This window comes from Pseudophryne corroboree, chromosome 11, assembly GCF_028390025.1.
Source record: "Pseudophryne corroboree isolate aPseCor3 chromosome 11, aPseCor3.hap2, whole genome shotgun sequence".
In the NCBI taxonomy this organism is placed as follows: domain Eukaryota; kingdom Metazoa; phylum Chordata; class Amphibia; order Anura; family Myobatrachidae; genus Pseudophryne; species Pseudophryne corroboree.
In genome coordinates, this window is record NC_086454.1 from 102,658,180 (window position 1) to 102,681,472 (window position 23,293).

The 23,293-nt window shown below is 47.9% G+C and overlaps 1 protein-coding gene across 5 annotated transcripts in view; it reads right to left on the bottom strand.

Annotated features, from left to right (window-relative positions):
- BRSK2 (BR serine/threonine kinase 2) overlaps positions 1–23,293 on the bottom strand; it is a 245,953-nt gene that overhangs the window by 46,345 nt on the left and 176,315 nt on the right. For all 5 annotated transcript variants that reach the window (XM_063944693.1, XM_063944692.1, XM_063944691.1 and 2 more), the window contains exons 6-12: positions 22,610–22,643; positions 22,457–22,525; positions 13,947–14,093; positions 6,316–6,347; positions 2,300–2,464; positions 812–909; positions 566–716 (exon numbers count right to left, since the gene is read on the bottom strand). In XM_063944693.1, the coding sequence (XP_063800763.1) occupies positions 566–716; positions 812–909; positions 2,300–2,464; positions 6,316–6,347; positions 13,947–14,093; positions 22,457–22,525; positions 22,610–22,643 (696 nt within the window). The remainder of the gene's footprint in view (positions 1–565; positions 717–811; positions 910–2,299; positions 2,465–6,315; positions 6,348–13,946; positions 14,094–22,456; positions 22,526–22,609; positions 22,644–23,293) is intronic.

A 23,293-nucleotide genomic window follows, 5' to 3' on the forward strand; every position in this document is an offset into this window, starting at 1 on the left:
ACCCGCAGGACATCAAAGCTGCCATTGATAGCACCGCCCACCCTACCGCTGGAGGATGGATAGGGGACCCAGTGCATTGCTTTGCCCAGGGGACTACAATGCTCTTAAGACAGCCCTGTGTACTAAATGGATTGAGTCCTCCAGCAATGTGTGCTGGATGGATTGAGTCCTCCAGCAATGTTCTTGATGGATTGAGTCCTCCAGCAATGTGTGCTGGATGGATTGAGTCCTCCATCAATGTTCTGGATGGATTGAGATCTCCAGCAATGTGTACTGGATGGATTGAGGCCTACAGCAATGGGTACTAGATGGATTGAGTCCTGAAGCAATGTGTACTGGAAGGATTGAGTCCTCCAGCAATGTATAGTGGATGGATTGAGTCCTCCAGCAAAGCAAACCAGATGGATTGAGTCCTTCAGTAATGTGTACTGTATGGACTGAGTCCTGATGCAATATGTACTGGATGGATTGGGTCATCCAGCAATGTGTGCTGGATATTCATTTTATTTAAGATGTTTTATCTCAGCCTAGGCTTTTGGTAAGAGGGGAACCAAACATTACTTACCTTTGCCCATGCTGTGCCATTTCAATAGCCCTGCGAGCTGGCACTGGTGACCCGCCATCTGTTCCACTCAGAACCTCCATCGATTTTCTCTCTGGCCTCCTCTTCCCATGACGGGTCAGCATGGGTGAGTCCACCCGTTTTCTAGGGGGGTCTGGGAGAGAACATTAAAATGAACACCAGGAATAACCACTTTTTGTGAGATATAATATCTGCATGGTGTGTGAGATTGATATAACAGTACTTTACCAATATCTGCCCTTGGAGGGAGATCTTCATCTTCTTGGCTAGGATACCTCTCCTTCCGGTCTAGTAACAAGAAATAGATCATCTTCTCCTGGTTTTCCCTGAACAAAACATTAAGGGGCTTAGAAATGTATTCATCTTAGCCAAATTATCACAGTGCATCGCCAGCGCCTCCTGCTGTCCTTTATCCAAATAACTTCTCCCATCTCTATAAATCCTAATTCCCCTATGTGATTTATCTTACAACGTTTACGCTCTGATTTTGACTTTTGTCCCTAGTCAAACATATTTCATTACTCTATATGAAAGGGACGGCAAGGGTAATTTACTGCTTACTTCTCTCTCTGCAATGCCTTGGGTACCCGAGAGATCTGCACAGCACAGGGCAGCCTACGGGAAAGGGGCGCATTTATTTTAGCTTGTGATGCCAGGCAATTAAAAGATTAGGGTTTAGTAACAAAATGCAGGTTAGGTACATGAATGCCCCTCAAATTGTGTACCCATGCAAAAATAGGACAATATAATGTTTAAATACTTTTCAAGGCATGGACAGGGAGGATCCTTGCAAATGGATTTGTTTTATCAGGAGTAACTGGTATCAGGAGCTGTCCTGTACGTCCTGTACGTCCTAGGGGATATTTTTGTCCAGTAGCAAGTAAGGCCATTTACAGTATATATGCACAAGTAGAGATACAAATAAATATTGAAACAGACCAAGGTGTCACATGTAATAAAAATAGTCCATGAGTCTAGACACTCTCTCTCATAAGTAATTTAAGATATAACACAGGTAGGAACAAGTATCAATTTAGTGGAGACATTAAAATGAATGCAGAGGCAAACCAGATAGCTGCCTAAGTAGTGACCTTTTTATTCTTTCCACCATGCAGATATAAAGCTGGGCCCACTACCCCCAAAAGTACTTTTATTTGGACACAGTTTTAAAATCTGGAATGTATGCAAAAGGCAGCTTGGCAAGGTACATTGGGCCTCATCAGAGGTGGACGAAGAGCCAATGTTTGCGCAGTTGATTCGCGACAGCGAGCACATTGAGGTTTTATTTGCAAAGTGAGGGACATGTAGTGATTGTTTGTGGGTGATAAAAGGGAGTGGCCGATTCTGGGGCGTGTCTGAGCCTGTGACTGTGAATTCATATGCAGCTGTAAAGGCTCTAGTGGCTGCTTGTGATGCACATTCTGAGCAATCGTAGGGTTGCACAGATGATGCTGGTGCGACTGATGTGCAGCCGATGGTGCATATTTGTACGCAAGTGGCAGATCACAGACACCGTCAGTGGGTCTCACTGTGCACATGACAGTGGCTGCAGTATTAGCATATTTTCGCAGATCGGATGCATGCGCTGTTGCAGTAGAGAGGGCGTTTTTTTTTGTCCACCTCTGAATAAGGACCATTGATACTAATTTTTGCACATTTGTAAATGATCTTTACCATCTCTATATTTGCAATGAATGTAGTGATTGTGACTCTTACTCTTCAGACAACAGGTCTTGCAGTAATTTGTTGCGGTCTCTAAAGCATCCTAAGGAGTGCATACTATCCAATACATCGGGGTCCACATCCTCCAGCGATGGCAAAGACCCCATCTGTACTTTCCTAGGGACAGCCTGCTCTGGCTCCGGTTCATTCTTACCCCCACTGAGAAAAGAAGACATATATTTGTACATGATGCGCATACACACGCCGATCACATCCCTTCATGTATACCACCATCTGTCAATATGATATAGCTACACACTTTTGCCAACTATCTATCTGTCCCTAAGCTTTATTTACTATCTATCTATCTATCTATCTATCTATCTATCTATCTATCTATCTATCTATCTATCTATCTATCTATCTATCTATCTATCTATCTATCTATCTATCCAGTATCCCTAGAGATTGCACTGGTGATGAGCATATTCTGTGTGAAACAGAAGGATCCGCCCCCACAGAGAAGAAAAAGACTAGGAACACACAGGCTGCCCTTTGCACAGAGACCAGGTGAGGCTGGAGGACAGTCAGACAGTCCAGGTAGGGCTGCTGAGCAAGTCAATCTGGAAGACTGCAGCAGTCAGGTGAAACTGCCTGTTGAGACAGAGCCCAGTTGGGGTTGCAGTTAAAGTCAGGTTTCATACCTGCAGGGAGCAACGTTTCTGTGGAGCTGTGGCAACGAGCCAAGCCAGGCCAAGCAAGGCTGAGAAGTGAGAATCCAGAGGCCAAGCCAGGCTAGGCTAGCTACACCCGTGAGAGACAGGACTTGAAAGACCATGAGACTTTGTGTTTGCAGACCAGCTGCTCCAAAGTTAGTCAGGGGGGAAGGAGTGAGTTGGTGCCCTGAATGGGGGCTAGGCTTTTGTTATTTTATGTTCATTTGTGTTGAATGCTGCCAGTAAAGCATAATTATTTTATTTATTCACTGGAAAAGCTGTCTGTAGATCCTGATTTAGCACTTAGACACTGCATCAATACACCCCTCCACCAAGTTAATTTGTTACAATATGTGTATACACACACCCACACACAGCATCCATCTTATAAACAGAGAATTAGACGATAAATAAGAACCTACAGGTCCATATTTTCTGCCCTTTTTCCATGTGTGTGTGTGTGTGTGTGTGTGTGTGTGTGTGTGTGTGTGTGTGTGTGTGTGTGTGTGTGTGTGTGTGTGTGTTTGTTTGTTTTTTTGTATTAGTTTTAATCATACTTGCCAACTTTTCTATAGATGTCATACACAGTATATATGACTAGCTGTCACACACACAGGCTATATGACCAGCTGTCACACACAGGCTATATGGTTATCTGTTGCACACTGGCTATATGGCTACCTGTCACACACTGGCTATGTGGCTAGATGTCACACGGGTTATGTGGCTAGCTGTCACACGGGATATATGACTGCTGTCACAGAAAAGCTATATAACTGTCACCCACATGATACATGGCTATCTTACACACAGTATGGAATGGCTAGCTTGCACACATGATAAATGGCTAGCTGTCACATACAGGATATATGGTTAGCTGTCACACAAGGGATGGATGGCTAGCTGTCACACACAGGATGGAATAGCTAGCTATCCTAAAGAATATAAGGCTAGCTGTCAGACACAGTATATATGGCTATCTGTCACACATATTGAATGGCTAGCTGTCACACACAGAATAGATGGCTAGCTGTCATGCACAGGATATATGGCTAGCTGTCACACACAGGATATATGGCTAGCTGTCACACATGGGATAGCTGACTAGCTCTCAGCCTCTCGCACAGAATATATAGTTAGCTGTAACACAAGGGTTATATGGCTAGATCTTACACACAGGATATATGGCCAGCAATAATACACAGGCTATATGGCTAGCTGTCACACACAGGCAATATGGCTATCTGTCACACAGTTAGGTTATATGGCTAGCTGTCAGACGGGATATAAGACTAGCTGTCACAATAAAGCTATATGACTGTTACCCATAGGATAGATGGCTATCTAACACACAGTATATATGGCTGTCACACACAGGATGGAATGGCTAGCTTATACAACGCATGTGTGGCTAGATGTCACACACACACACACACACACACACACACACACACACTATATGGGTGGCTGTCACACACAGGATATATGGCTAGTTGTCACACACAAGACAGAATGGCTAGCTGTCACACACAGATTAGATGGCTAGCTGTTACACAAAGGATATAAGGCTAGCTGTCACACACAGGATATATGGCAATGTATCACACACAAGGTTATATGGCTAGCTGTCACGCACAGGAGATATGGCTAGCTGTCACACATGGGATAGATGACTAGCTGTTACACACAGGAAATATGGCTAGCTGTCACTCACTGGATATATGGCTAGCTGTAATACATGGTATGGATGCTAGCTGTCACACACGGATTTAAGGCTAGCTGTCACATACATGATATATTGCTAGATGTCACAAACAGGATGGATGGCTAGATGTCACACACAGGATAGATGGCTAGCTGTCACACACAGGATAGATGGCTAGCACTCCCAGATAGGATATATGGCTAGCTGACACACACAGGATGGAATGGGTAGCTGTCACACACAGGATATATGGCTAGCTGTCACACAAAGGATATATGGCTAGCTGTCACACACAGGATATACGGATAGTTGTCACACACAGGATGTATGGCTAGCTGTCTCATACAGGATATACGGCTAGATGTCACGCACAGGATAGATAGATAGATAGATAGATAGATAGATAGATAGATAGTTGTCACACACAGGATGTAAGGCTATCTGTCACACACATGATATGGCAAGCTGTCACACAGAGGATATATGGTTAGCTGTTACACACAGTATATATTACTATTTGTCACAGATAGGATATATGGCTAGCTGTCACACACAGGATAAGTGGTTTGCTGTCACACATAGAATGGATGGCTAGCTGTCACACACAGGATGGAATGGCTAGCTGTCACACCCAGTCTAGATGGCTAGCTGTCACACATAGGATATATGGCTAGTAGTCACACAGAGGATAAAAGGCTATATGGATATATGGCTGTCACACCCAGGATATAAGGCTAGCTGTCACAAACAGGATATATGGCTAGTTGTCACAAACAGGATATATGGCTAGCTGTCACACACAGGATAGATGGTTAGTTGTCACACACAGGATATATGGCTAGCTGTCACACAGGATATATGACTAGCTGTCATACACAGAATAGATAGCTAACTGTTACACACAATACATGGCTAACTGTCACGTACAGGACAGATGGTTAACTGTCACATACAGGGTAGATGGCTAGCTGTCACACACAGGATAGATGGCTAGCTGTCACACACAGGATAGATGGCTAGCTGTCACAGATAGGATAGATGGCTAGCTGTCACAGATAGGATATATGGCTAGCTGTCACACACAGGATGGAATGGGTAGCTGTCACGCAGCAGATATATGGCTATCTGTCACACACAGGATATATGGCTAGCTGTCACACACAGAATATATGGCTAGCTGTCACACACAGGAAATGTGGCTAGCTATAATGTAGCATACAGTATATATGGCTAGCTGTCACACACAAGATATATAGCTAGCTGTCATACACGGAATATATGGCTAGCTGTCTCATACAGGATATACGGCTAGCTGTCACACACAGGATGGAATGGGTAGCTGTCACGCAGCAGATATATGGCTAGCTGTCACACACAGGATATATGGCTAGCTGTCACACACACAATATATGGCTAGCTGTCACACACAGGAAATGTGGCTAGTTATAATGTAGCATACAGTATATATGGCTAGCTGTCACACACGGAATATATGGCTAGCTGTCTCATACAGGATATAAGGCTAGCTGTCACGCACAGAATACATGGCTAGCTGCCACACACAGGATGGAATGGGTAGCTTACACACAGCATAGATGGCTAGTCACACAAACATAATAAAAGCTGCCATGTTATAGGTGCATACTCACATGTACCAGGTGTGCTTCTGTATGGTTTCTAACTGCAAGGAAGAAAAGACACAACTAACACACATGGCTGAACATCCTCCATGCTGCACCTCACTATAGCACTACAGTAAATGGTATGGAAGCTTATACATGGTATAAACGTTATAGATAGTACAAAGCATCAATTCACAAATATGGGACAGAGTAATATAAATCTGTCTAATGAGGAGGAAATTACTATATTTCTAATTATTTGTAAATCAAAGATTCATAACAAACATGGCAACAGACGGAACTGAACTAAGTGGGTAATTCAGATCTGATCGCTAGGCAGCGATTTTTGCTGTCCTGCGATCAGATAGTCACCGCCTACAGGGGAGTGTATTTTCGCTGTGCAAGTGTGCGAACGCATGTGTAGCAGAGCTGTACAAACTGATTTTGTGTGGTCTCTGAGCAGCCCAGGAAAACGCACAGCAGCGATCAGAACTGAAATACCCTCAATATGCCATCACTTCAAAGTAATAGTACAGTACGTGCACTGCATTTTTTTACATCTATTGGTGGTCATTCTGAGTTGTTTGCTCGTTGACGTTTTTCGCAACGGAGCGATTAGGTGGAAAATGCACATGTGCATGGTACGCAGCGCGCATGTGTTCACTAATTTAACACAAAACTTTGGAGATTTGCACAAGCTCGAGCAACGTTTTTTCATCGCTCGAGTGATCGTAGTGTGATTGACAGGAAGTGGGTGTTTCTGTGCGGCAACATGGCGTTTTCAGAGAGTGTGCTAAAAAACGCAGGCGTGCCAGGTAAAAACGCAGGAGTGGCTGGAGAAACGGGGGAGTGGCTGGCCGAACGCAGGGCGTGTTTGTGACGTCAAACCAGGAACTAAACAGATCGAGGTGATCGCAATCTAGGAGTAGGTCTGGAGCTACTCAGAAACTGCAGGGAATTATTTAGTAGCAGTTCTGCTAACCTTTCGTTCGCTATTCTGCTAAGCTAAGATACACTCCCAGAGGGCGGCGGCCTAGCGTGTGCAATGCTGCTAAAAGCAGCTAGCGAGCGATCAACTCGGAATGACCACCATAAAAAAATGGAATAATGGATACATACAAAAAAAATGGTCCAGCATAGTTGCCATCATTCAGTTATTCCTTATTCAGAATCACTGTAGAGAAAGCTCCTGTGTTATGTATTAAAGAACACACGCACCCAGCTGCAGTCACTGACCCAATATCTTGTGCTTTAGGATAATAGCACTGTAGAACACTGTAGGCTTAATTCAGCGTGGGTTGTAGTTGTGTACGAAAAATCGCACAACTACCACCCTTTACACTAGCATGCGGGGGACGCCCAGCACAGGGCAAGTTGGCCCTAGATGCCGGGCCCTTCCCACCCCCCACTAACAAGCGAACGCTTCGCTCAGCCTCCCAACGCCGCCCCCTAAACACCGCTTTGATGCCCCCTCCTGCCTCGCAAGCGCATCTGCCTGTCAATCAGGCAGAGGCGTACGCATCCTAGATGCGCTCCATGCTGAATTAGACCCCATGTCATTAAGCATTTAAGTTTCTCATACAGTGTATCAAAGAGTGCGCCATACATGGTCTCATACAGTGTGTAGTGCAGTGTTTTATACAGGGGGAGGTACAGTTTGTTGTTCAGGACAGGAGGGTAGCACAGTGAGAGAACTATACAGTGTGTTGTAGAGAGTGACACACAGTGTGTTGTACAGAGGTTTCTACAATTTGCTGTACATGAGTTTGTACAGTGTATTGTACATCAGTTTGTACAGGGGGTTGTACATGAGGTTGTAGTTTGTTATTCATGGGTTTGTGCAGTGTGTCATACAGTTTTTGTATAATGTGTTATACAGTGTGTCACACTATGGGAGTCATTCCGAGTTGATCGTAGCCCAGCACAGGGCTATCCCGCCCCGCATGTCAGTTCCCCCTACTCCCCCGCAGAAGTTCAAAAGCATCGCACAGCAGCGATGCTTTTGCACTTTAGGAGTAGCTCCTGGCCTGCGCAGCTTTAGCGTGCTGGCCGGGAGCAACTCGTCGCTCCCCGGCCTGCAGTGGCTGCGTGTGACGTCACGCAGCCGCTGCAGACCGCCCCCACAGGATCCGGCCACGCCTGCGTTGGCCGGACCGCACCCATGAAGCGGCGGCCAAACGCCGCGGTTCCGCCCCCCCATCCAGCGACCGCCTCTGCCTGTCAATCAGGCAGAGGCGTTCATAGCGCAGCGACGGCCTTCGGCTGTCGGGCATGCGCAGTTTTGAACCCGATCGCGCCGCTGCGATAAACTGCAGCGTGCGATCGGGTCAGAATGACCCCCTATGTGTGGTACAGTGTATTGTACAGGTGGAGGCACAGTGTGTTGTACATGTGGGTCGTACAGTGAGCCATACAGTGTGTCAAAGTACAGTACAGTGTGTAGTACAGTTATCTTATAGTGTGTCACGCAGCACATGAGATGGGTTCAGTATGGTATGCCGGCGGTCGGGCTCCCGGCGACCAGCATACCGGCGCCGGGAGCCCGACCGCCGGCTTAAGGACAGTGTGGCGAGCGCAAATGAGCCCCTTGTGGGCTCGCTGCGCTCGCCACACTGCGGGCACGGTGGTGCGCTACGCACGCCACGCAATTTTGTTCTCCCTCCTGGGAGTCGTGGACCCCCACGAGGGAGAATAAGTGTCGGTATGCCGGCTGTCGGGATTCCGGCGCCGGTTTACTGTGCGCCGGGATCCCGTCAGTCGGCATACTGAAGACCACCCCATGAGATCAGTAAAGACAGTGGACAAACTTCTGTAGCTAGAACTGGAGTGAATGAGGAAATAAATGTACAGTATCTAAATATAAACATATTGCTTATAAGTTTTGTGAAGCAATCACATCACAAATGTTTTAGGAAACATATTGTAAGAAAAGAATATATACATGTATTTTTCTTTTTTGTAACTAATGATATTTAAGGGAGAGGTGTGAGGAGACCCTAATAAACAATAAACCTCTCCTCTACTACAGCAGACTCCCTATGGAGTCTATCCTGTCATGTCACCCCGTGGATGTTACCATGCTTATATTTTAAAGGTGATGATGTCAGCAATATGCACAATGATATGGTAGACTGCCTGCACTGTGCGTAGTCTGACTGCCAATGTGCAGTGATGTGGTAGACTAGCTGCACTGTGAGTAGTCTGATTGCCAATGTGCAGTGATATGGTAGACTGCCTGCACTGTGCGTAGTCTGATTGCCAATGTGCAGTGATATGGTAGACTGCCTGCACTGTGCGTAGTCTGATTGCCAATGTGCAGTGATATGGTAGACTGCCTGCACTGTGCGTAGTCTGATTGCCAATGTGCAGTGATATGGTAGACCGCTTGCACTGTGAGTAGTCTGACTGCCAATGTGCAGTGATATGGTAGACTAGCTGCACTGTGCGTAGTCTGATTGCCAATGTGCAGTGATATGGTAGACTGCCTGCACTGTGAGTATTCTGACTGCCAATGTGCAATGATATGGTAGACCGCTTGCACTGTGGGGGTCATTCCGAGTTGTTCGCTCGCAAGCTGCTTTTAGCAGCTTTGCACACGCTAAGCCGCCGCCTACTGGGAGTGAATCTTAGCTTATCAAAATTGCGAACGAAAGATTCGCAATATTGCGAAAATACTTCTCTGTGCAGTTTCTGAGTAGCTCGAGACTTACTCTGCCAGTGCGATCAGTTCAGTGCTTGTCGTTCCTGGTTTGACGTCACAAACACACCCAGCGTTCGCCCAGACACTCCTCCGTTTCTCCAGCCACTCCCGCGTTTTTCCCAGAAACGGTAGCGTTTTTTCACACACTCCCATAAAACGGCCAGTTTCCGCCCAGAAACACCCACTTCCTGTCAATCACATTATGATCACCAGAACGAAGAAAAAACCTCGTAATGCCGTGAGTAAAATTCCTAACTGCATAGCAAATTTACTTGGCGCAGTCGCACTGCGGACATTGCGCATGCGCATTCGCGACTAATCGCTCCGTTGCGAGAAAAAAAATAACGAGCGAACAACTCGGAATGACCCCCTGTGAGTAGTCTGACTGCCAATGTGCAGTCTTATGGTAGACTAGCTGTACTGTGAGTAGTCTGATTGCCAATGTGCAGTGATATGGTAGACTGCCTGCACTGTGAGTAGTCTGGTTGCCAATGTGCAGTGATATGGTAGACTGCCTGCACTGTGATTAATCTGATTGCCAATGTGCAGTGATATGGTAGACTGCCTGCACTGTGAGTAGTCTGATTGCCAATGTGCAGTGATATGGTAGACTGCCTGCACTGTGAGAAGTCTGATTGCCAATGTGCAGTGATATGGTAGACTGCCTGCACTGTAAGTAGTCTGACTGCCAATGTGCAGTGATATGGTAGACTGCCTGCACTGTGAGTAGTCTGATTGCCAACGTGCAGTGATATGGTAGACTGCCTGCACTGTGAGTAGTCTGATTGCCAATGTGCAGTGATATGGTAGACTGCCTGCACTGTGAGTAGTCTGATTGCCAATGTGCAGTGATATGGTAGACTGACTGCACCGTGAGTAGTCTGATTGCCAACGTGCAGTGATATGGTAGACTGCCTGCACTGTGAGTAGTCTGATTGCTAATGTGCAGTGATATGGTAGACTGCCTTCACTGTGATTAATCTGATTGCCAATGTGCAGTGATATGGTAGACTGCCTGCACTGTGAGAAGTCTGATTGCCAATGTGCAGTGATATGGTAGACTGCCTGCACTGTGAGTAGTCTGACTGCCAATGTGCAGTGATATGGTAGACTGCCTGCACTGTGAGTAGTCTGATTGCCAACGTGCAGTGATATGGTAGACTGCCTGCACTGTGATTAATCTGATTGCCAATGTGCAGTGATATGGTAGACTGCCTGCACTGTGAGTAGTCTGACTGCCAATGTGCAGTGATATGATAGACTGCCTTCACTGTGATTAATGTGATTGCCAATGTGCAGTGATATGGTAGACTGCCTGCACTGTGAGTAGTCTGATTGCCAATGTGCAGTGATATGGTAGACTGCCTGCACTGTGAGTGGTCTGACTGCCAATGTGCAATGATATGGTAGACTGCCTGCACTGTGGGTAGTGTGATTGCCAATGTGCAGTGATATGGTAGACTGCCTGCACTGTGAGTAGTCTGACTGCCAACGTGCAGTGATATGGTAGACTGCCTGCACTGTGAGTAGTCTGATTGCTAATGTGCAGTGATATGGTAGACTGCCTGCACTGTGAGTAGTCTGATTGCCAACGTGCAGTGATATGGTAGACTGCCTGCACTGTGAGTAGTCTGATTGCCAATGTGCAGTGATATGGTTGACTGCCTGCACTGTGAGTTGTCTGATTGCCAACGTGCAGTGATATGGTAGACTGCCTGCACTGTGATTAATCTGATTGCCAATGTGCAGTGATATGGTAGACTGCCTGCACTGTGAGTAGTCTGATTGCCAACGTGCAGTGATATGGTAGACTGCCTGCACTGTGATTAATCTGATTGCCAATGTGCAGTGATATGGTAGACTGACTGCCTGCACTGTGAGTAGTCTGATTGCCAATGTGCAGTGATATGGTAGACTGCCTGCACTGTGAGTAGTCTGATTGCCAATGTGCAGTGATATGGTAGACTGACTGCACCGTGAGTAGTCTGATTGCCAACGTGCAGTGATATGGTAGACTGCCTGCACTGTGAGTAGTCTGATTGCTAATGTGCAGTGATATGGTAGACTGCCTTCACTGTGAGAAGTCTGATTGCCAACGTGCAGTGATATGGTAGACTGCCTGCACTGTGATTAATCTGATTGCCAATGTGCAGTGATATGGTAGACTGCCTGCACTGTGAGTAGTCTGACTGCCAATGTGCAGTGATATGGTAGACTGCCTGCACTGTGAGTAGTCTGATTGCCAACGTGCAGTGATATGGTAGACTGCCTGCACTGTGATTAATCTGATTGCCAATGTGCAGTGATATGGTAGACTGCCTGCACTGTGAGTAGTCTGACTGCCAATGTGCAGTGATATGGTAGACTGCCTGCACTGTGAGTAGTCTGATTGCTAATGTGCAGTGATATGGTAGACTGCCTGCACTGTGAGTAGTCTGATTGCCAACGTGCAGTGATATGGTAGACTCTGAACTGTGAATAGTCTGATTGCCAATGTGCAGTGATATGGTAGACTGCCTGCACTGTGGCCCTCATTCCGAGTTGTTCGCTCGGTATTTTTCATCGCATCGCAGTGAAAATCCGCTTAGTACGCATGCGCAATGTTCGCACTGCGACTGCGCCAAGTAACTTTACTATGAAGAAAGTATTTTTACTCACGGCTTTTTCTTCGCTCCGGCGATCGTAATGTGATTGACAGGAAATGGGTGTTACTGGGCGGATACACGGCGTTTCAGGGGCGTGTGGCTGAAAACGCTACCGTTTCCGGAAAAAACGCAGGAGTGGCCGGGGAAACGGTGGGAGTGCCTGGGCGAACGCTGGGTGTGTTTGTGACGTCAACCAGGAACGACAAGCACTGAAATGATCGCACAGGCAGAGTAAGTCTGGAGCTACTCTGAAACTGCTAACTCGTTTGTAATCGCAATATTGCGCGTACGTCGGTCGCAATTTTAAGAAGCTAAGATTCACTCCCAGTAGGCGGCGGCTTAGCGTGTGTAACTCTGCTACATTCGCCTTGCGAGCGAACAACTCGGAATGAGGGCCTGTGAGTATTCTGATTGCCAATGTGCAGTGATATGGTAGACTGACTGCACTGTGAGTAGTCTGATTGCCAACGTGCAGTGATATGGTAGACTGCCTGCACTGTGAGTATTCTGATTGCCAATGTGCAGTGATATGGTAGACTGCCTGCACTGTGAGTAGTCTGATTGCCAATGTGCAGTGATATGGTAGACTGACTGCACTGTGAGTAGTCTGATTGCCAATGTGCAATGATATGGTAGACTGCCTTCACTGTGAGTAGTCTGATTGCCAATGTGCAGTGATATGGTAGACTCTGAACTGTGAATAGTCTGATTGCCAATGTGCAGTGATATGGTAGACTGACTGCACTGTGAGTAGTCTGATTGCCAACGTGCAGTGATATGGTAGACTGCCTGCACTGTGAGTATTCTGATTGCCAATGTGCAGTGATATGGTAGACTGCCTGCACTGTGAGTAGTCTGGTTGCCAATGTGCAGTGATATGGTAGACTGCCTGCACTGTGATTAATCTGATTGCCAATGTGCAGTGATATGGTAGACTACCTGCACTGTGAGTAGTCTGATTGCCAATGTGCAGTGATATGGTAGACTGCCTGCACTGTGAGTAGTCTGATTGCCAATGTGCAGTGATATGGTAGACTGACTGCACTGTGAGTAGTCTGATTGCCAACGTGCAGTGATATGGTAGACTGCCTGCACTGTGAGTATTCTGATTGCCAGTGTGCAGTGATATGGTAGACTGCCTGCACTGTGAGTAGTCTGATTGCTAATGTGCAGTGATATGGTAGACTGCCTGTACTGTGAGTATTATGATTGCCAATGTGCAGTGATATGGTAGACTGACTGCACTGTGACCTGAAATGGAGTAGTTGCAGGAAAGATGGTGGCACCTTACAGTCTCACTCCTTATTTCTCACCGTCAGTCTCTTTAATGGTTCCACCTCGATCATCCCGCAGAGGAGGTTCTGACAGTCTGGGGGAATAAAATGTGGCATGTGGAAGACCCCTCGTTTCACCTTCTCTAGAAGCTGCCTAAGGTTGTCATCATCAAATGGGAGCGCGCCCTGTAGAACAACAAAACTGGTTCATTCCTTTTCATGTAGGAGCATAAAAACTTGGCAAGTACTGTAAACATATTTAGCTTAATTGCAGCCAGAATTATTCCATATGCCCACATATTACTATTACTGTCTTAGATTTGTAACCATGTCCTGCAGCAGCGGTCCACTGGAAGTGGGCTCAACTCAAATAGGAGGAGTGAGTGTGGCGAAGAGTGAAGAGTATGACAATTGTGAGGGTACACTGGTGTGGGTAGTATACATAAGAGTCAGGTAAAGAGAAGGGTTGTCAGAGAGTGCTTAAGGATTTGTAGACTGTGAGATAGTCTGATCAGGCATTGTGGAGAATTCCATAGGTGAGTAACAGCACGGGAGAAGTCTTGTAGGCAAGAGTGAGAGGAGGTTATCAGAGGCATGGCAAGGTGCAACTTAAGAGGGTAAGACTAAGACCCTACAACCATGTTCTTCAATACTTATCTCTCCACGGTTCCACGCCAACAGGATCAGCACTGCGCAAATCATCTGGAAAATGGTGCGGCGGCAATTTGTACCGTGCAATCTGCATATGTGAAGTAGAAAAAGCTACAGGGAATGACACAGCACCAGAGTCTACTCACTTGCACCACTGACTAGGGAGAAGGGGGCCCGGGCAGAGACTGCATATGGGCCCCATCTCTCTAAGTATGGCCCTGGCTGGGGCAATATGGGTTAGGGGAAAGCCAGATAGCAAGAATTAGAAGTAATGAAGGTGGGGGTGGGGGGGGGGGGGGGATTGGCAAGAGGGGCGAGAGAATGCATAAGAATTTGGTAGCATCTGGTGTAAGAAATGGGCATATCCTGGCAATATTTCTAAGGTGGTTGTGACTGCACGGGAGGTGGGATGTACCAACATTTGCGTATGCGCAGTGGACACAGGGAGGAAGAAGGAATCCCTTAGGTTCTATAGGGTAATTTCGATGCATTACCCTCTGCATCGAAAACCCAGTGTCTGGGTCTTGGTACATACGGGAAATGGGGTAAAACATTTTCTTTCCCGCATTTTCCCATTGGTACATCCCGCCCTGGGAGAGAGACTGGATGTGAGATATAAAGCAGAGGGCTGAGCCAAGTGTGATGCCAAATCAGTGGGCTGGTGAAAAGGAGGATGCTATGGTGTCTGTGACGATAAAGGAGATTTGACTGGAGGTGGCATCTATAGTAGGAGGTATGTAGGAAGATTACTATAGGATGGAATTTCCATGCGGCCCTCACTACACGGCCGCAGTCTGCATGCAGCCTTCCTCGGATGGTTTTGTGGCCTGGGGGAGCATTGAGGTTGACACCTGTCCTGCCCTTAACCCTTGTCCTCATCCCACCTACTCTGTCGTTTTATGAGTGTTTGTTGTCATAGATACGTCACCTGACACTATTGTACTTATGAAATGTTAGGTTACAATGTATATTCCTTGTACAGTGCTGTGGACACTTTGTGGTGCCTTAGAACAATTGCCTATTATTACATCAGAAACTGCAGCATGTGTGTCCAGCATTATAACATCACAAACGTATATTAAAAATTGTGAGTGTGGTCTTCAGCAGTGTACATGCGTGTCGGCCCCATTTTCTGGGCGTGCTGAGGTTGGTGGCTACGTCTTCAGAGGCCGCTTCACTGGCCCAGCAGCTTGAGAACACCGGCCGTCCTGAGCAACCTGTGGGTCACTCAGACGGGCGATATTCACGCAGATGATCCGATGCTGTGTACAAAGTCGCAGCAGCTGTGCGATAGCGTCCATCTCTGTATCCAGCCCAATGTACGGCTTTGCACTTATCCGCCATATACAATAGTCACAACGCTGACAATTTTGTGGGGGTATTCAGAGATGGACGCGGTGTTTACAAAATCACAAATGTCCACTTATTGGCCAGTTGCGCAGATGCGATTGTATCCCAGAAGGATGTAATCGCAAAATGTTTGACAGGTGGCGGGCGTTCGTTGGCTGCAACGTGGCATTGGGGGGTGTAGAGCAGGAAATGCAGGCGTGTCATGACCGTTTTCGGGGTGGCCTTATGACGTTGCGATGGGAAACATGGCGGCGGAGCACCTATATACGCAGCCTGGCTGCATATACAAGGGTTGTCCCCTGTTTCCCGAATTTGCGATGCGATCACAATGCAATTGCAATCGCAATGCAGAGCAGCACCATACATACTGGGCGGCATTGCCCTGTGCTAATTTAACAATAACTGCTAAGGACTCTGAATAACCCCCTTAACATGCACCTTTGTGGGTGTAAGGCAGAACTGACGATGTTGGTGGGTTGCGATGTTGGAACGCAATGTGTGGCACAGCATGTAACTGAATCCCCCCCATGGAAGGTACATACGGCTGTGATCACATGTAGGTTGCTGTTGGTAATGTATCAGGTTGTATACTGATTGGACAGTAGGTGTAGTGTGTCAGATAACAGGATGAGCATCTAATAAATGACCCATATATAGTACTGAAGCGGATTCTACTCTAATGGAAAAAACTCAGAAAAACATTTGTGGAATATACAGTAAGGACAACAGCACTCAGCATGTAAGCACTTAAAACATATATAGTGTAAAAAGTATAATCATTTACTTTCCACTCTCTTTTTTAATGATATTTAGAATATTTTGAAATGAGAGTGTACTAATTTATAAATTAATTTTTCTGACGTCCTAGTGGATGCTGGGAACTCCGTAAGGACCATGGGGAATAGACGGGCTCCGCAGGAGACTGGGCACTCCAAGAAAGAATTAGGACTACTGGTGTGCACTGGCTCCTCCCTCTATGCCCCTCCTCCAGACATCAGTTAGAATCTGTGCCCGGCTCGAGCTGGTTGCACACTTGGGGCTCTCCTGAGCTCCTAGAAAAGAAAGTATTTATTAGGTTTTTTATTTTCAGTGAGATCTGCTGGCAACAGACTCACTGCTACGGGGGACTTAGGGGAGAGAAGCGAACCTACCTGCTTGCAGCTAGCTTGGGCTTCTAGGCTACTGGACACCATTAGCTCCAGAGGGATCGAACACAGGCCCAGCCTCGGTCGTCCGGTCCCGGAGCCGCGCCGCCGTCCCCCTTGCAGAGCCAGAAGCAAGAAGAACGTCCTGGAAATCGGTGGCTGAAGACTCCGGTCTTCATTAAGGTAGCGCACAGCACTGCAGCTGTGCGCCATTGCTCCCCATGCACACCACATACTCCGGTCACTGATGGGTGCAGGGCCCTGGGCTGCAATTAGATTACCTTAAAATGGCAAAAAACACATAATATAGTCTAATAAACTATATATGTGTAAAAATCCCCTGCCATAATATTAATATAAAGAGCGGGAGAAGCCTGCCGAAAAAGGGGCGGGGCTATCTCCCTCAGCACACTGGCACCATTTTCTCTTCACAGCTCCGCTGGAAGGACGCTCCCCAGGCTCTCCCCTGCAGTTTCCAGGCTCAATAGGGTAAAAAAGAGAGGGGGGGCACTAAATTTAGGCGCAAAACTGTGTATTATAGCTGCTATAGGGAAAATCACTTTGTGTAGTGTAAATCCCTGTTTATATAGCGCTGTGGTGTGTGCTGGCATACTCTCTTTCTGTCTCCCCAAAGGACTTTGTGGGGTCCTGTCCTCAGTCAGAGCATTCCCTGTGTGTGTGTGCGGTGTGTCGGTACGGCTGTGTCGACATGTTTGATGAGGAGGCTTATGTGGAGGCGGAGCAGGTGCCGATAAATGTGATGTCACCCCCTGCGGGGTCGACACCAGAGTGGATGGATATGTGAAAGGTATTAACCGACAGTGTCAACTCCTTACATAAAAGGCTGGATGACATAACAGCCGTGGGACAGCCGGCTTCTCAGCCAGTGCCTGCCCAGGCGTCTCAAAGGCCATCAGGGGCTCAAAAACGCCCGCTACCTCAGATGGCAGACACAGATGTCGACACGGAGTCTGACTCCAGTGTCGACGAGGATGAGACATATACACAATCCACAAGGGGCATCCGTTGCATGATTACGGCAATAAAAAATGTGTTGCACATTTCTGACATTAACCCAGGTACCACTAAAAAGGGTATTATGTTTGGGGAGAAAAAGCAACCAGTGGTTTTTCCCCCATCAGATGAGTTGAATGAAGTGTGTGAAGAAGCGTGGGCTTCCCCCGATAAGAAACTAGTGATTTCTAAAAAGTTACTGATGGCGTACCCTTTCCCGCCAGAGGACAGGTTACGCTGGGAGACATCCCCGAGGGTGGATAAAGCGCTCACACGCTTGTCAAAAAAGGTGGCACTGCCGTCTCAGGATACGGCCGCCTTAAAGGAGCCTGCGGATAGAAAGCAGGAGGCTATCCTGAAGTCTGTATATACACACTCAGGTACTATACTGAGACTTGCTATTGCTTCAGCATGGATGTGCAGTGCTGCAGCAGCATGGTCTGATTCCCTGTCTGATAACATTGATTCCCTTGACAGGGACACTATATTGCTAACCATAGAGCATATTAAAGACGTAGTCTTATCTATGAGAGATGCACAGAGGGATATTTGCCGGCTGGCATCTAGAATAAATGCAATGTCCATCTCTGCCAGGAGAGTATTATGGACTCGGCAGTGGACAGGTGATGCGGATTCTAAAAGGCACATGGAGGTTTTGCCTTACAAGGGTGAGGAATTGTTTGGGGATGGTCTCTCGGACCTCGTTTCCACAGCAACAGCTGGGAAGTCGACATTTTTACCTCAGGTTCCCTCACAGCCTAAGAAAGCACCGTATTATCAGGTACAGTCCTTTCGGCCCCAGAAAGGCAAGCGGGTTAAAGACGCGTCCTTTCTGCCCAGAGGCAGGGGTAGAGGGAAAAAGCTGCACCATACAGCCAGTTCCCAAGAACAAAAATCCTCCCCTGCTTCCACTAAATCCACCGCATGACGCTGGGGCTCCACTGGTGGAGCCAGGTGCGGTGGGGGCCCGTCTCCGGAACTTCAGCGACCGGTGGGTTCGCTCACAGGTGGATCCCTGGGTTCTACAAGTGGTATCTCAGGGATACAAGCTGGAATTCGAGATGTCTCCCCCTCGCCGTTACCTCAAATCAGCCTTGCCAGCCACTCCCCCGGACAGGGAGGTAGTGCTGGCGGCAATTCACAAGCTGTACCTCCAGCAGGTGATAATAAAAGTTCCCCTCCTTCAACAGGGACGGGGTTACTATTCCACAATGTTTGTGATACCGAAACCAGACGGTTCGGTGAGACCCATTCTAAATTTGAAATCCTTGAACACTTATATAAGGAGGTTCAAGTTCAAAATGGAATCGCTCAGGACGGTTATTGCAAGCCTGGAAGAAGGGGATTACATGGTATCACTGGACATCAAGGATGCTTACCTGCATGTCCCCATTTACCCACTTCACCAGGTGTACCTCCGTTTTGTGGTACAAGACTGCCATTACCAATTCCAGACGTTGCCGTTTGGTCTGTCCACGGCACCGAGGGTATTTACCAAAGTAATGGCCGAAATGATGATACTCCTTCGAAAGAAGGGAGTTATATAATTATCCCATACTTGGACGATCTCCTTATAAAGGCGAGGTCCAGGGAGCAGTTGTTGGTCGGAGTAGCACTATCTCAGGAAGTGCTACAACAGCACGGCTGGATTCTGAATATTCCAAAGTCGCAGCTGGTTCCTACAACGCGTCTGCTGTTCCTGGGTATGATTCTGGACACAGAACAGAAGAAGGTGTTTCTCCCGGAGGAGAAGGCCAAGGAGTTGTCATATCTGGTCAGAGATCTCCTGAAACCAAAACAGGTGTCGGTGCATCACTGCACGCGAGTCCTGGGAAAGATGGTAGCTTCTTACGAGGCAATTCCAATCGGCAGATTCCATGCAAGGATCTTTCAGTGGGATCTGTTAGACAAGTGGTCCGGATCGCATCTTCAGATGCATCGGCTGATCACCCTGTCCCCGAGGGCCAGGGTGTCTCTGCTGTGGTGGCTGCTGAGTGCTCATCTTCTAGAGGGCCGCAGATTCGGCATACAGGACTGGGTCCTGGTGACCACGGATGCAAGCCTCCGAGGTTGGGGGGCAGTCACTCAGGGAAGAAACTTCCAAGGACTATGGTCGAGTCAGGAGGCTTCCCTACACATAAATATTCTGGAACTAAGGGCCATTTACAATGCCCTAAGTCAGGCAAGACCCCTGCTTCAAAACCAGCCGGTGCTGATTCAGTCAGACAACATCACGGCGGTCGCCCATGTAAACCGACAGGGCGGCACAAGAAGCAGGATGGCGATGGCAGAAGCCACAAGGATTCTCCGATGGGCGGAAAATCACGTGATAGCACTGTCAGCAGTGTTTATTCCGGGAGTCGACAACTGGGAAGCAGACTTCCTCAGCAGGCACGACCTCCACCCGGGAGAGTGGGGACTTCATCCAGAAGTCTTCCAACTGATTGTAAACCGTTGGGAAAGGCCACAGGTGGACATGATGGCGTCCCGCCTAAACAAAAAGCTAAAAAGATATTGCGCCAGGTCAAGGGACCCTCAGGCAATAGCTGTGGACGCTCTAGTGACACCGTGGGTGTACCAGTCGGTTTATGTGTTCCCTCCTCTTCCTCTCATACCAAAGGTGCTGAGGATAATAAGAAAGAGAGGAGTAAGAACTATACTCATCGTTCCGGATTGGCCAAGACGGACTTGGTACCCGGAACTGCAAGAAATGATCTCAGAGGACCCTTGGCCTCTGCCTCTCAGACAGGACCTGCTACAGCAGGGGCCCTGTCTGTTCCAAGACTTACCGCGGCTGCGTTTGACAGCATGGCGGTTGAACGCCGGATCCTGATGGAAAAGGGCATTCCGGTTGAAGTCATTCCTACGCTGATAAAAGCTAGGAAAGATGTGACAGCAAAGCATTATCACCGCATATGGCGAAAATATGTTGCTTGGTGTGAGGCTATGAAGGCCCCCACAGAAGAATTTCAGCTGGGTCGTTTTCTGCACTTCCTACAGTCAGGAGTGACTATGGGCCTAAAATTGGGTTCCATTAAAGTCCAGATTTCGGCCCTGTCTATTTTCTTTCAAAAAGAACTGGCTTCACTGCCTGAAGTTCAGACGTTTGTTAAGGGAGTGCTGCACATTCAGCCCCCTTTTGTGCCCCCGGTGGCACCTTGGGATCTCAACGTTGTGTTGGATTTCCTAAAATCACATTGGTTTGAGCCACTTCAGACCGTGGAATTAAAATATCTCACGTGGAAAGTGGTCATGCTTTTGGCCTTGGCTTCGGCTAGGCGGGTGTCAGAATTGGCGGCTTTGTCCTGTAAAAGCCCCTATCTGATCTTCCATATGGACAGAGCAGAATTGAGGACGCGTCCCCAATTCCTCCCTAAGGTGGTATCAGCGTTTCATTTGAACCAACCTATTGTGGTGCCTGCGGCTACTGGGAACTTGGAGGCCTCCAAGTTGCTGGATGTGGTCCGGGCCCTGAAAATCTATGTTTCCAGGACGGCTAGAGTCAGAAAGACTGACTCGCTGTTTATTTTGCATGCACCCAACAAGCTGGGTGCTCCTGCTTCTAAGCAGACTATTGCTCGCTGGATCTGCTCCACGATTCAACTTGCACATTCTGCGGCTGGACTGCCGCATCCTAAATCTGTGAAGGCCCATTCCACGAGGAAGGTGGGCTCTTCTTGGGCGGCTGCCCGAGGGGTCTCGGCTTTACAACTTTGCTGAGCTGCTACCTGGTCGGGATCAAACACGTTTGCAAAATTCTACAAGTTTGATACCCTGGCTGAGGAGGACCTTGTTTTTGCTCATTCGGTGCTGCAGAGTCATCCGCACTCTCCCGCCCGTTTGGGAGCTTTGGTATAATCCCCATGGTCCTTACGGAGTTCCCAGCATCCACTAGGACGTCAGAGAAAATAAGAATTTACTCACCGGTAATTCTATTTCTCGTAGTCCGTAGTGGATGCTGGGCGCCCATCCCAAGTGCGGATTGTCTGCAATTCTTGTATATAGTTATTGCCTAACTAAAGGGTTATTGTTCTGAGCCATCTGTTCAGTGAGGCTCAGTTGTTATTCATACTGTTAACTGGGTATAGTTATCACGAGTTGTACGGTGTGATTGGTGTGGCTGGTATGAGTCTTACCCGGGATTCCAAATCCTTTCCTTGTTGTGTCAGCTCTTCCGGGCACAGTTTCCCTAACTGAGGTCTGGAGGAGGGGCATAGAGGGAGGAGCCAGTGCACACCAGTAGTCCTAATTCTTTCTTGGAGTGCCCAGTCTCCTGTGGAGCCCGTCTATTCCCCATGGTCCTTACGGAGTTCCCAGCATCCACTACGGACTACGAGAAATAGAATTACCGGTGAGTAAATTCTTATTTTTAAGAGGTAATATTCTCACCACAAGTAACGCGAACAAGATGACTCCACAGCTCCAGATGTCCGCCTTTCTGCCGTCATATTTTTCGCCCTGCAAAGAATATCAAAGGTTAATGGCATTGCTGTTTTGCAGTGCACCGTAACATCACCAAGGGAAGGAGCGCTGAGAACTCACCCTGATCACCTCTGGGCAGGCGTAGTGAGGAGACCTGCATGAGATTTGGAGAGGACATAGAAGAGCTCATTACAGAGAATCTGATCCACCTACAGCTTCAGTAATCTGTGCCGACGTTCTATGTTCCTGTGCTCCCTCTACCGTGTACCATGCATATTCTGCTTTATTCCATTCAGAGGGTTTTTAAGAATTCTAGTGCCAGGCTAAGGGCCTAATTCAGACCTGATCGTAGATGTGCGAAAAAACGCACACCTACGATCAAAATCTTTGGCATGCGGGGGGACGCCCAGCACAGGGCAAATTCACCCCGCATGCCAGGTCCTGCCCCCCCCCCCCCCCCCCCCCCGCAGACATGTGAAAGCATCGCACGGCTTCGCACCTGATGAGTAACTCTCTGCCTACGCAGCCTAGCTGTGAAGGCAGGCAGCTCCCCGCCATGTGTAAGGTTGCAGCAGCTGTGTGTGACGTCACGCAGCCATCGCAGCCCACCCCACAAACGGTCCGGACATGCCTACGTTGTCCAGACTGCACCCCCCCAAACGCCGCAGCAACACCACAGACACACCCCGCGATCACCTCTGCCCGTCAGTCAGGCAGAGGCGATCGCACAAGTGAGACTCCGTTGCATCTCACTGTCTGCGCATGCGCAGTGCGGCTGCTGCACACGCGCAGGATTCACTGGGC